Source organism: Lycorma delicatula, chromosome 9 (assembly GCF_047948215.1).
Source record: "Lycorma delicatula isolate Av1 chromosome 9, ASM4794821v1, whole genome shotgun sequence".
In the NCBI taxonomy this organism is placed as follows: domain Eukaryota; kingdom Metazoa; phylum Arthropoda; class Insecta; order Hemiptera; family Fulgoridae; genus Lycorma; species Lycorma delicatula.
The window spans coordinates 42,276,331-42,291,670 of record NC_134463.1 but is presented as its reverse complement, the minus strand read 5'-3'; the positions used below and the strand labels follow the sequence as shown (position 1 = coordinate 42,291,670).

The 15,340-nt window shown below is 28.2% G+C and overlaps 1 protein-coding gene across 5 annotated transcripts in view; it reads left to right on the top strand.

The window, feature by feature from the left end:
• PIG-Q (phosphatidylinositol glycan anchor biosynthesis class Q) overlaps window positions 1-15,340 on the top strand; it is a 40,625-nt gene that overhangs the window by 9,615 nt on the left and 15,670 nt on the right. For all 5 annotated transcript variants that reach the window (XR_012757742.1, XM_075375447.1, XM_075375446.1 and 2 more), the window contains exons 4-5: window positions 751-943; window positions 11,375-11,489. Coding sequence is in view for 4 of the 5 variants with exons in the window: in XM_075375447.1 (XP_075231562.1) it covers window positions 751-943; window positions 11,375-11,489 (308 nt within the window). In the remaining variant the exon portion in view is untranslated. The remainder of the gene's footprint in view (window positions 1-750; window positions 944-11,374; window positions 11,490-15,340) is intronic.

Here is a 15,340-nt window from a genome sequence, read left to right as displayed (position 1 = left end):
GTTTGAACTGTATGTTTTAACACATGTAAGGAAATCCTACTGCTGCTTGTATGTGTTAGCTGTTCAGGTTTATGTGTTGATTTCTTTGGCTAGTGTGTAGTCATTCAGTGGATATCTTTAATATATTCTGGTATCTGAACTGCAGGAGTTGTTGATTTAGTGCATTTTCACACCATTTCTTAAACAAAGGCCAATTTTCTTCATAGGTAGGTATCTATCTACAAGCTTTTCCCCAAAAATTATGTAGTGTTCATTAAATTTATTTTTACGTGTACTTCCACAATCATGACTCTGCTGTAAAGTACTAGTTCAAAACTATCTTATTCTAATGGTAAGACTTGCTCAAACATTTTTGATTTCATTTCTTGTTATCTTCATTTCCTAAGTATTTGACACCAAGTATTTTATTTGTATTCTTTATTTCTTTAGCATTCTATATATTATTTTGTGAGAAGATTTGACAAAAAATTTATTTTGTTGAAAATTTCCCAAAATTGCATATATTTAATATTAAAGTATCAGGCACATTATTAGTCACTAGGATTCTCTGTTTAAATACAAGTATTAAGCTAAATACAAAATGTTAGGGTGGTAACTAACTAATAATAAATCATAAGTTATCATACTATTTTTTATTTACTCTTACATTTAAATGAGAGATCAAATGAATAAGCATTAGGTTGTTAATCCAGAAAAGATGTTTAATCAGATCTTTTAAAAATTGTTAAACTTTTTGTAATTTATTTTTAGGTTATATAACCTTCAGTTGAGAGGTCTTGGTTCATTATCACGTCTATTTATTGGATGTAAACGTAACCCAATTCCAGGGAAAGTGGATTCTTGCCCTTATACAACTGAACAGTTATTTGTTGGTACTATTGCATTTACAGTTTTATTATTTCTTCTACCTACAACATTTGTTTATTACATCGTATTCGCTGCTGTAAGTACTATTTCCAGTTATTGTTGATTTCCATATATTATCAATACAATTTGAATTTGATTATTGTAGTGAATCATTTTTTAAATAATAATAATATATGTGTTATTCTGTAAAAATATATTAATATGTTTTAAAGTAACTGTTTTTAACTATCTGAGATAAAACAGCAGATCGATAATTAATAATATTTATTGATTAGATTAATATGAAAATCAAGAATTTGTGCTCAAAAAAACATTGAGAAAGAAATTTGTATGTAAAATCAACACATTTATAAAGATATTTCCTTATTATATGTAGTGAAGAAATATACCTTATGTTGCATAAATTTCCCAATTTTTATCTCTGTTGCACGATATATTTATTAAATATTAATGGAGTTATGCAAAATTTTGAATACAATTACAAAAAGATCAAAATATTAAGCAAAAAAAAAAAAATTGCATCCAATTATATCCCCTTGACCAATGATGGTTTTAGCTTAAAAATTATGCAGTATGATTTTTTAGTAAAAATATTTGCACTAACTTGCTCAACAGCTACTTTATGTAATATTTAATGAGAGTCAGAACTTGGTAAACAGATAAAAGTTTCAGAAATTCCTTAAAAATTCAATTAATTTTTTAAATTCTTAAATCTGGTCACATGGAACCATCTTCTTTTTTTTTAAATGTTTACATCATCATCAAATCAATACTAAATGAGGTTGGATGTTCAATTTTGAAAATTAAAGTATAAAAAAAAATGATATTTTAACAAGGGTCCCATTCAGTCCCCTTGTTTTATGGTGCTTAAAAATTTATTTATTAGAATAATTATTTATTTTAATAAGTTGGCCAAATCTTTTGCAATGCTATTTATTCAATAAAGCTAAAAAACATTATACTTTACTTTTAATGTAAAAAGTTAGAACTTAAAATCAGCCTCCTTTTTTTTAATTTTGTAAAACATTTACAAAATTAAAAAAAAGTATGTAGAAATTTTTTCAGTGATTCCAGTACAGAGATATTAATCAAAATACAGCCAATACATGTATATTCCAGAAATTTCTATAACTATTTTGTATTTTTTAGAAAAATGTTTATTTAAATTTGTATTTTTTAGGGAGTCTTGAAGTGTTAACAGTTGCAAAAATCCTGATTCCGGGTATAACTGCTGCACATCTGTATGTTTATAATTTCTAAACTTTGACAAGAAATACATCCATACATATTTGTAGTCTAGTAGCTGGAAATATTAAGACATGCAAGGGAATAATTTTAATTATATTTAAGAATATATATTTTTTAAATTTTCAGAATTAGAAATTGAAATATTAAAGATACACAAGAATAATAATAACTTGTCGATAAGAAATAATATTGAAGTTAATTCTTATATCATGTATTATGACTTGATAATTAACCAACATAAAATTCAGTAAAACAGATTAATTATTATAGATTATGAATATTGATCAGTGTTGTAGTTCGATGTTTCTTACGTTTGATTATGAGAAATAATTCCAGTCTTAAATTTCATCATAAAATCTGAAAATTATCTAAGATAAGCTTTATCTTCAAATAATGTAGATAAAAAAGTAAAGTGTGATACCATTTAAAAGACCTATTCATGTAGTTAATGCATCAAACTCTTTTTTATAGTGAATTTACACATTTACAATCTTCAAAATGTGTAATATCATATCATTATGATAATTGAAAAAATAAAAATAAAATTTTTCATGTAATAATATCAATGTTAGAATGTATTTACCTTGAAATGGATGAGATGTAAATTAAACCACACTATATTTCGTAGAAAGGAAACACAACCTCATCATAGTTTGGAATTGAAGAGGTTATTTCAGAATTGAGTGAATGGAATTAAAGTGTTACTTTGTTACTCTAAGTGGAGAATTATTAATTGAAAAATTGTATGAAATTCAACATGGATTAAAACAAAACAGCATTCCAGGCCCATTATTATTCATGCTTTTACTTAATGATTTAAGCGATTTAGTAAGAATTATAAAATTCATACAGCCCTGGTGATATATTGTTATTTATTAATTCATACAATTTGGATAGTTTGTTTTTTAAAAGTGAATTATGATCTTTATTATATATTGAATTTCATAGTAAATATGTTACAAGTTAATTGTATTAAAACAAAAGTATATGATAATAGGTAAGAAAAACTAGAAAGAAAATAAGTTACTAATTATCTTATAAAATCAAATTTTACAAGGAGTTAAGAATTGCTCAAAACTTAAATATTAAACCAAATTATTAATGTACAGTAGTATAATAATTCTTTATTTTTACAGTACTTTCCATAATACAGTCACATTTTAACCACGGCCAAATTCATATAGCCTTTAATTATTGTAAAACTATTGCTTTAGAATAATGACATGTTCTCCCATGTGAACATGTACTGATTTACATTAAAAATGTAATTTCTTGGCGATTGAAAAAAATAATAAACTTTAATGTTATTGTCCTCATACATAAAGTAGTTCTGGGTATGATGTGAGAATATCTGTGAACCTGTTTATATTATATTGGCGACATCAGTTACATGACAAGAACAAGAAATGCCTTTTCATTAATGTTATAAATAGAAAGAGGAATTCTAAGTCATCATTTTATAATGTTATAATTTTTTATAGTGACATTTCTAGTAAGATAAACAAAGGAAAACTAATAAAAAAACAAAATTTAAAAATTAAAAAGTGAATAAACATTTACTACAATTGTTTTAATTAGAGAAATTTGTTATTGTAATTTACATAAATTGTTCATTGTAAGTATTACTTCTGCAATCTATATGGCTAAAAAAGTTAAATAATTATACTTAAAATCAGATGAATATGTAATAAGTAGGCATTTTTAAAATGATGAAAACATTGTAATAGTCACTTAAAATGAACATACACAAAATGCGTGACAAGATAAAAATTTAATCAAAAACAGTCATAAAGCAATGTCACAATGAATGTTGTTACCATTAACCACAGTTGATTATTTATCATTACAAAAGTGTTGGTAAATTACTGTAATTGTTTAATGATGATATAAAAACAATAATAAACACTTGATAAAAGCATTACACTTTTACACATTCAGATAAAACAAATTCAACAATTATTGTTCATAAAGTAAATAAATAAATTTAAACAGGTCTTTTATTTTGATCAGTACATAAAATGTACTAATGTATATTATTACTATTGTGTTTTTTTTGTTTTTGTTTTTTTTTTTATTTCTCATCAGACTTTCTAGTAATTTTAACTTGTTTGTTTAAGTGTTTACTCTGTTGTGCCATTCAATAATGAATTAGATGATTTGATAGTATATAACTGCTGCAATACAATAGAAGTAAATGATTTTTTTAATTTTAATTCTCAATTATATTTTAACCATAAATATGACCTAAATATAATTCATATGAATATAAGAAGTATAAGAAAAAATTTTGATGAATTTGCTATTTACTTAAGTAATAGTAAAGTTAAGTTTCAAATTATTATATTGACTGAAATTTGGATTGTTGATAACATTGAATTTAATTTCAGTTTAGAAGGTTATAGTCATTTAAAATAATAAATTCACAAAGAGTGATGGTATATGTTTATTTGTAGATAAAAATATTAAATACGAGATAATGAAAGTGAGTTAGAAAATGTGAATTCAGTTGGTATTAATTTTAGAATTAATAACGAGAACCATAAACTGATTGCTGTTTATTGATTGCCTTCCCAGAACATATATTCTTGCCTGATTAGCGTAGATGCTTAACTACAAAATATAAAGATGGATAATGTAATTTTAATAGAGGATACAAATTTGAATATTCTTGATAATAATAACCTGATAAATGAATTTCTTAGTATTATGCAACTATATGGATTTAAATCATCTATAAACAAACCTACTCAATTACAAAACAGTCTAGATGGCAAAATGCAGTCAACCAGCTGCATCGACCATATTTTGTTTAAGAGTGGTTCTGTTGGGGGCAATCCTGAAGACTGCTATCACTGACCATTACTGGACTTCTTTTCATATGAAACTTACAAACTTTGTAAAAGATGAGACAACAACCAATAATATTATCCATAAAATAAATTATGATGAACTTAAATCTAGTTTAGATAAAGAAAATTGGAACGACATGGGCAATAATAACACTGATACTATAGATACATTAATAAAAAATGTTATTAATAAGCTCACTGACTACTTAAATAAGCATAAACAGATTATTAAAATATCACATAAAAATAAACCACTAAAACAATGGGTCACTCCGAGCACAGTAGCTACTATGAAAGAAAGAGAAAAAAATGCGCCGTAAATTATTAAAATAACCTTTTAATACAAAACTAAAAGATAACAATAATATAGGAATACATTAAACAATATAATAAAGAAAGCAAAAATTTATTATTTTAATAAGTTCAAATCTAATAAAAACAATATTAAGAAAACATGGGAATGTATTAATAAAATATTAGATATGAAAAAAGAAATTACACAACTGAAAATTGAACCTAATAAATGAAATACTTTACAAATGTAGGAGAAAATACTATAATGTATGCAAATACTATACTAAAAAAATACAAATAACTAAATCTGCCTCTTTCATTAACCCCACCCTCAACAAATATTACTGAAATATTAAATGTAATAAAAAATTTTAAAAATAACTCATTACCTGGAATCGATAGCTTTAATGCTTCTTGCTTAAAATAAATTAGTAACTACATAGCAAAACCACTTGAACACATAATAAATAGATGTTTTATTGAAGGATATTTCCCTACTAAATTTAAAATAGTCAAAATAATCGCAATACATTAATCGGGAGATAAAAACAACCTGGAAAATTACAGACCTATAAGTCTGTTAAGTAACTTTAACAAAATAATTGAAAAAATATTAAAAACCAAATAATAAAGTTTCTTGATAAAAATAATGTTATTCATAAAAATCAGTACGGTTTTCAACAAGGTGGAAAATCAACAAAAGATGCTGTGTTACATTTAACTAGAATAATTAACAATAATTTTTAAAAATATAATAAGACTAACAATATTCCTTAATTTAGCTAAGGCATATGACACAATTCCTCACAAAATTTTAATACAAATAAAGCTAATTAGCTGCGGTATACAAGAACCAGTAAAAGAACTGTTCAAAAACTACCTTAGGGCAGAATTCAATTAAGGAATGGCAGAATTATTTAAAGGAATGGGAAACCACTAAAACAATGGGTCACTCCGAGCATGGTAGCTACTATGAAAGAAAGAGTGAAAATGCGCCGTAAATTATTAAAATAACCTTTTAATACAAAACTAAAAGATAACAATAACAGTAATATAGGAACACATATAAACACCTATATTTTAAATTAGCAACTAGAAAAAACAAAAATAATCCACACTAATAACAATAAATTGAACATTTTGCTATAATAAATAACATACAACAAAATAAATTAATAAACTACTTAACATTAAAAAATCTGCATATGTAAAACTGTGAATGTTTAAGTGAATGCTAAGGCAGTATAAATTCATAATAGTATTAAGTTGTCTTATCTTATGAATATTTTTTGTGTATTATCATACATTATCTTATAATGTATTTTTTTTTTTGTATCTCTCCGTAATTAAATTATTTTTTTATCATTTTTTTTTATATTATGAATTTATTATATTTATTTTATTTCAATGTAAAATTAAATAATTTTATATATGATCTCAAATGGTTCTGAGAGCTTGCCTGTGAATTTTACTTTTGACTTAGTGTTTGTGAGGGTCAGTTTTATCATGTTTATTGATTTGGTAAGATGTCTTAGAATTTTTAGTAGGGATTCTCTGTGGCTGCAGTCATAAGCTTTCTTAAAATCTACAAATGTTATCACTATGTCTCTGTTTCTTTTTCTGTTGTAATTGATTATTAGCTTGAGACTTATAATCTGATCTTGACAGCTCCTCCAGGGTCTGAAACCTCCCTAGTATTCTCATAGTTCTTTTTCGAGTTGTGAACTGATTCTGTTGAGGATGATTCATGAAAGAATTTTGTATGTTGTGTCTAGGAGTGATATTCCCCTGTAATTGTTAGGGTCTGTTTTGTCCCCAATTTTGTGTAGTGGATAGATGTGGGTTGTTGTCCAGTGTTCTGGTAGATCTTCTTTGATCCAGATATTGACAAGCTGTTGATGAAGAGCAATTTTTGCTGGTCATCCTGCAAGCTTCTAGATTGCTACAAAAATCTGATCTTCTCCCACTGCTTTGTAATTCTTCATCTCACCCAGTGCTTGGTAGATTTCTTTTATTGTGGGAGAGTTGATGTTTTCTGATGGTTTTGTTATTGGAGTGTTGGTGTTGAAGTTTGTCTGTTCTTCACAATCTAGGAGTTTGTTGAAATATTTTGCCAGGATTTCTGCATTGTGTTTATTGTTATGGGCCAGTTTACTGTCTTCATTCTTGACTGTGTTTTATTGAATTCTTCTTCTATTGACTTAAGTGTATCTTTATGTTGTCTTCTTATTCTCCTTAGGGTCCAGCTGGTTTCTTTTATTTGTTTTACTAGATTTTGGAAGGATGTTTCTGATTTTTATGATTGGGGAAATAGCCTTGCTTAATGTCTTTTCTCCACTGTTTCATCACATTTACTGTTCCACCATTGATGGTTTTTTATGGGATTTTATTGGAGCTAATTCTTCTGCAATTTGTTTAAGTTTGACTAGATCATCGAGTTTATCTGTGATTATTATTTTTTCAGTTGCTTTTTGGTAATTTTCGTTCTTGGTTAGTTGATTAGGATCCACATTTCTTTTAGTTTTAGAGGCTTGGTTTTGTTGCTTTCTTTGGGAAGTAAATATAATTTTAATTTTGAATACCTAGTGGTCCGAGTGGCCTAGTGCCTAGTGGCCTGTGTCTACTTGGAGGAGGACTTTAATGTTGTAAATCTCCTTGTGGTGGTGTTTGTCCATGAAAATATGATCTAGTTGCCATTCTCCTTTAGTGAAGTCAGGGTGTTTCCAGGTTTTGAATTTTTGAGGTTCCTCTAAAGATAAGAGGATTTTGAGATTAGGTTGTTGTTTCTGCAGAGATCAACAAATCTCTGTTCGTTTTTGTTTTGTTTTCTTTTGGGCAGGTCATTTTCTGATATTGTTGCAGTATCTTCTTTCTCTGCTTAGTTCAGCATTGAAGTCTCTGATTAATTGTTTAACATGGTTTTTGGGGATGTTATTTATAGACTGTCTTCTGTTTTTTATGATCTTTTGGAGAGTTATTTTTATTATTAGTAGGTGCATGGGTGTTTACTATAATGTGGATTTTTAGATGCATGTAGCATGAATGTTGTGATTGTTAGGGGTTGTGACTTGAATTCTTGTATGAAGTTTATCATTTCGAGGCTGATAAAATGTCTGTTCCAAACTGTGGGACATTTTGCATCACTCTCTTCCCAGGTATATTTTTGTAGAACCTATATCCATGAGATTCCATGAAGTCCTGGTTGGTATTTATTATTTCCTGCAGACCTATGATGAGAATGCTTTCCCCTGTAATACTATACCTGCTGGGAAAGTAAATATGGTTTACAAACATAAAATAAAATATAAAATAATTGACAGTATTCACATACAGTACAGAAAAACAATAATAATACAAGTGTTGGGTAAAGTTAACAAAAAACACACAGCTCGTATTTGCCAAAAGAAATTGGACTTTAATTGGAAATAAAACAAATGAACTTATGTTAAAATCATAACCTTAAAACATAAAAAGAAATTATGAAATTAACATGACTTAATGATACTTAAAATATTAGCTGAATCAACATATGAACAATGATGTTAAATGAAAAAATATATAAATATATATTTTTTAAATACACATTTTGAAAATATACAATTTAACAAAGCCTGAAAACAAGAGAACATAAAACACCATATTTACAATTATATACTTAGAAAAACATAACATCAATAAACATAGCAAGACTGGAAAACTATTGCATTACTGACATATGCTGTAATATTGAAAAATTAGCAATGAACAAATGTCATTAGCTTAGGAAAATAAATTACAGTAAATCTTAATTATTGTCACTGGCCTTTCCTGATTTATGAACAACAAACTTATCATTAAATAATTAAAACATGTAATTCTAGTTTAGTATAGAAAAAAGGCCACAATAATATTCTAGTACAAAAGGAATTAATTACAACAATCAAATTGAAATAAGTAAACATATAAATAGAGTTCATTTTAGTAGTAAGGTTTCTTGAAAATATAAAATTACAAAGAAGTCCGAAAACATAACTTCACATCAGGAGTAATTTTCTTTAGATTAATTTAAGAGAAGAGATAATGTACGATTAACTGAATGTTCCACAAATTTTAATGATAAAATAACTGTTTAACGTAATAAATAATGAAAATTGAACTTGCCTGTAGCACACAAATATTAGCAAGAGACGAACTCGTGAATGAAGGTAAATGAAATCATACAGTAATCCTGGACGTAGTCTGCAGTGGTGTATCAGGAATGCAGGGGTGAGACGTGGTTTAGAGGTAGAATAATACGTAGCATATCAGATATGTAGCAACGAGTTTGGAGAATCTGCATCGATGAAAATATAATCAGCAGCTAGAGAAGATTCGGCGTCGATAGAATTAGCAGTTTGTAGTAATTGAAGCACTTTCAACATAGACGTAATATACAGAATTTGAAGATTAACTTAACAAAGAAGCGAGGCTGGACGAACATAGAAAACTCTGAAATCACGAAAAACTGACGAGTAGAACTAGAGAATATTTAGACAGAGAAATACCGCAATGTTTATAAAGGTATGAAGACGACGAAAGTATTAACATTATACGAGAGAGAGAGAACATCGAAGCCTGGTCCTCCAAGGCGGGAAGACCAGGATCCGCACAACGTGAAAGTCAGGACTAGAATATCCAAAGCTGGCGTGGTGAGAGGTAGGGGAAGCGAACAAAGCAATGGACAGAAGAGAGTGTGTGTGTGTGTTGACAACAAGAGTAGTGTCTAAGTGTTGGTATGAGAACGATTAGAGAGAACGTGTGGAATTCGGGAACGAAGACAAAACAAAAATAATTTACAAGCAAGCAGGCCACTAAAGAATTATGTAAGAGTGATAAAATAATTTCTGAATACGCAAGTTGAAGAAATGACATCAGGGCAGACAAAGAGAAATAGACTTCTAGGAACTATGACAATATTGAAATTGATGAGAATAAAAAACACTAAAGACTAATATATATATTTTAAGACTAAACAGCAATAAATAAAGCGAGATATGAAATAAGCTATCACCAATATGATGATGCAACAGTACGTCAAACTGGAGCCTAGAGAAATTGATATCGAAGACAAACCCAAAAAACCTATTTAAAAATACACGTAGATAAGCCTTACAAAAATGCAAAATAAAATTACCAAGCCTGTAAACTACAAGGTTACAGGCTTGTAACCTTGTAGTTACAAGGTTACAAGCCTTAACCTTGAATTCATTGGAATAAAACGACTTTACGCAAACGGCGTAAACAACAAGTCTATTTAAAGATTATCCAACCACATTTTATTTTCAAAAAGTATTTGAATGTAAACAGTAAAACTTGGTGGAGTGCAGAACACTAGTACTCACTATGTCAAAAGTACAATTCTTTTATTTCTATTATTTTTTTAAGTTATTAAATTTCAAACATAATGGTAAAGTTACAATGAAAGTAGAAAGTATAAGTAAAAAACTCTTTTCAATGTAGTGATGATGAAATAAAATGTAAAACATTTAAAAATCAGTTTAAATTAATTACATACATTAAAAATTTAAGTAGATTTTATTATAATTATGCCAGAAGTATTGTATATATCACTTATCAAAGAAACAGTAAAGTTATTGCAAACCACCGGGTTGGTCTAGTGGTGAATGCATCTTCCCAAATCAGCTGATTCGAAGTCGAGAGTTCCAGCGTTCAAGTCCTAGTAAAGGCAGCTACTATTATATGGATTTGAATACTAGATCAAGGATACCGGTGTTTGGTGGTTGGGTTTCAATTAACCACACATCTCAGGAATGGTGGAACTGAGACTGTACAAAACTGCACATCATTCATACACTCATACATATCATCCTCATTCATCCTCTGAAGTAATACTTGAATGGTAATTCCCGGAGGCGAAACAGGAAAAAGAAAAGTAAAATTATTGCAAAAGGTTTTCTGGAAAAATATTTTTCATTAGAAAAAATTTCTCATTTCAGTTTGTTTCTTTTCAAATTACCTCAAATCATTCCTAATAAAGTATTAAATGACCTATTACTTGATTGGTAAATTTCTTGTTAAAATATATCTTATAAAAAAAATTGTTATTTTATTTATTTATTTTTGTATAATTATTACAGATGAGATTAGCTGTCATTGGAATTGGTGGAATCTTAACTAGAGCAAGATTTCTTTTACAGTCACTACCACTTTATGTGTTAGTTTTATGGTTTTTTAATCCTGTTCTAACGGCTAGTAAGTTCATTTTATACATTTTTTAAGTACTAATTTAAATAGATTATGCAAATACTGGGATACATATGTTATTCCAGTGTGTGTTCATAACACACACATGTTATGAAAAATATGTGAAATATATAATGTCAACATTATATGAAATATAAACCACCAAAACACAGAAATTAAATAAATTAAACTTTCCTTATTAATTTCCAATAACCAGTTTTCACAGTATCCCACATCTTCATTTGGTATTAAATTCTATATTTTATTACATTAAAACTTATTCTTTTTAATGATTTGTCATTTTCTTCAGAAATTATAATACTTCTATTGTCAAATTTTAAATATTATAAACGTACTTGTAATTGTACTATTCAGTACTGGAATTTAATTCTGATTACAGAATTCTAATTTTAATTCTGAGTTATCATCTATATATTGTAACTCAATCAACAAGATAGCTTCTTTTCTTTTTTTTTTGAAAAGTTAAAAAGTATATACATATTAGAGAGTTATTGCACTAATGGATCTTAAAAAAATTTCAATGTTTTCTAAATGTAGTATATGTAAAGCTGATGTAACATATTTTTTTTTTAAATTGGCAAAAATACATGCCACGAAGTTGAAAGTTTACTTGAATATATTTTTCTGTCTATGTAGTTTATGAAAAAAAAATACATACTTTATAATTGACCATTATTTTGTACTTCTGTGGTGGATTAAATAAAAAATTACCAAGTTAAATTCTAAAACATTGTTAAGAAAAAGTTGTTAGTATGAATAAAATATGTTAATTTAAATTACATCATCAAGATATTCTAAAAAGAAACATTTGCTATTAAGTATTCATTAGTGCCTTCATTTTTTTATGCATTGCATTGGACGATGAATAATATCATTCTCTTACATTTATGAAATTTCCTGCCAATTTTTTTGCCAATTTTGCTGACATTATTTAAAAATTTCATTAATCATCCACGCTCTTTTGCTAGCTTTATATTCCACTGGGAATTGTTTTTACATTTTTTAAACATCTTGTATCAGGTGATTTACCTGTCATAAGCAGTGGTAGCATTTTGTCCTGACCGCATTAGCACCAACCAAAAGCATGGTTTTCTTTACTATGCTAACTTCCACCTCAGTGTTGTCCTATAAAAAAACCAATGATCTAATCCAAAGTAATCTAAAAAACAAACCGATCATCTTATTTTTTTTATATTAAAATTAAGTTTATCTTGAATAATTTGTATCACATCATCCTTCCGTTAACTAGTCAGTTCTTCATACCAAACATTTACCAACACTTTTAAAAGAAATGCCATTCCTTTCTTTGAAACCATTTGACTTACTGGCATTGACTTTAAAATCAAATTTTCCTGAAGTAAATGCAAATTCTTTGGCTGTAATTAAGAATTCACTTAATGAAATGTTTTTGTCTTGGGCTTATTTAAAGCACTACAGGACACACGCATCAGTATTAGTATTTTCTCAACCTCTTGCCTTATTTCTGTCCTTGCTTGTTCAATATTTTATTGTGATCAAAATTTTCCCCTTATTTTTTTTATATAATTGACTAACACATTTGGTAATACTCCAAAGAGTTTTTGCAATCTCTGTTTTTATATTTTTAATTCCATTCTGCTTTCTTATTATTGTTTATTTTTTAAATGATTATTATTTTTTACTATACTGTTTGATTTTAACTAAGACATGATGACAAAACACAACACAATGTGGTTGTTAAATGCAGTAAGAGATGACAATTGAATTATTAAAATACATTTCATAAAAGAGATCATTCACTACATATTTATTTAGTTTGATGGATATAAATCAAACTTCTTCATATACACCAAAGTTTCTACAGTGAAAGTAAATTTAATATTAAACCATATATCTGGATCAACTTTAATATTTTATGTATGTAGAATGTATTTATAAAAATTTTTAATTTATATACGAGGGCAGCTTGGAAAGTTCATGGCGTGTTACAGAGATAAGGTCCAATTGGCGATTATTAGTTAATGTAGTAATTGTTAGATGGCATAATAAACAGTTTCTAACATGTCTTTCCAGTTATTTAATTGTTGTGGTTAGGAGGTAGTAGAGAGTGTTATTGTTTTGTGCAAAATGGATAAAATCAAAATTTGAGCAATAATAAAATATTTTGTTGTGTAAGGTTTAAACCCTACAGATATAAAAAAGGAGTTAAGATTCAATATTTAATGAATCTTCTCCATCGTTTTCGATGGTAAAAAGTGGGCAGCTGAATTCAAACGCAGTCGAACCTCAATCTTTGATGTGAGCATTCAGGACGCCCTACAACTGCCACGTTCAATGAAAACATCGTAAAAATCCACAATGCAATATTAAAAGATCAATGATGACAGTGGGTTGAAACCAGTGGAAGTGCTAAAAAAGAAGGAAAAACTGTTCGATCAACGGGAAAAGTCACGGCCACTGTTTTTTGGAATGTTCATGGTGTGCTGCTTATAGACTATCTGGAAAAAGGAAAAACAATCACTGGATAATATTATGCAGCATTATTGGAGAAATTGAATGAGACAGACTATTTAGACCAAACGTCCACATTTGGGCAAGAAAAAAGTGTTTTTTCACCCTGACAATGCACCTGCGCACACATCTTCTGTTTTTACTGCTAAAATTCATGAACCACACTTTGAATTGCTTCCACATGCACCATATTCACCAGATTTAACTCTGAGTAATTATTTGCTGTTCCCAAATTTGAAGAGATGGCTTGGTGGGCGAAGATTTGCCTCAAATGACTTTGTCATTTGAGATAGATACCTATTTTGCTGAGCTTGAGAAATTGTATTTTACTGAAGAAAAAGAATAAGCTGGAAAAGCGATGGACTAAGTGTATTACTTTAAAAGGTATCTATGTTGAAAAATAAAATAAAATTTGATAAAAAATTTTGTGTTTTCTTTCTTAGGCCACATATTCTCTGAACCGCCCTTGTATTATGAGGTGCGTTTTTTAAACTAAGGTCTGTTTTGAATATGACACCTTTATTCACAATGTAAACAGATGGCCCTTGAGCAGCTCAGTAATTTCAATCAATAAACTGTTAGCAAAAATATTTTAATCATTTTGTTGTTAATTGTTTATATTCATCCATTTATATTTGTGATACAATTTGTGTTTCTGCCAGTTGTAAAGTACAAGGAGTAATCAGATTTTTGATGGCAAAAAAATTCTGTGGCTGAAAATTCATAGGCAAATTTGTGATGTTTTCCCGGTAAAATATTGATTGAAGCTAAAGTAACCCAGTGGGAGTTCATTTTGAGAAGCGCAAGCGAATATTCATGATGAAGAGCATAGTGGCTGGCTGGCTGACTATGAAAACAGATAATTTTATTGAAAAAGTTGATGAAAAACTTTGATAAAACCACTTCATTATTTCACAATTGCCTTTGATGTTTTCATGAACTTTGATTTATGAAGTTTTGACTGAAAAAATGGTGTGTCAAAAATGTTAACTGATGCAGACAAGGAAGAACATCTTACTGCCACGCATGAATTTTTGCGGCATTATGAAGATTAAGGTGATAAATTATTTGATCACATTGTTACCGAGCCCACTGGACTGGTCTAGTGGTAAACTCATCACAAATCAGCTGATTTCAAAGTTGAGAGTTCTAAGGTTCAAATCGTAGTAAAAATAGTTAATTTTATACAGATTTGAATACTAAATCGTGAATACCGGTTTTCTTTGGTGGTTGTGTTTCAATTAACCAAACTTCTTAGTAGTGGTTAACCTAAGACTGCACAAGATTACACTTCATTCGCATTCATACATATCATCCTCTGACCTTACTGTGGTTCCAGAGGCTAAAAA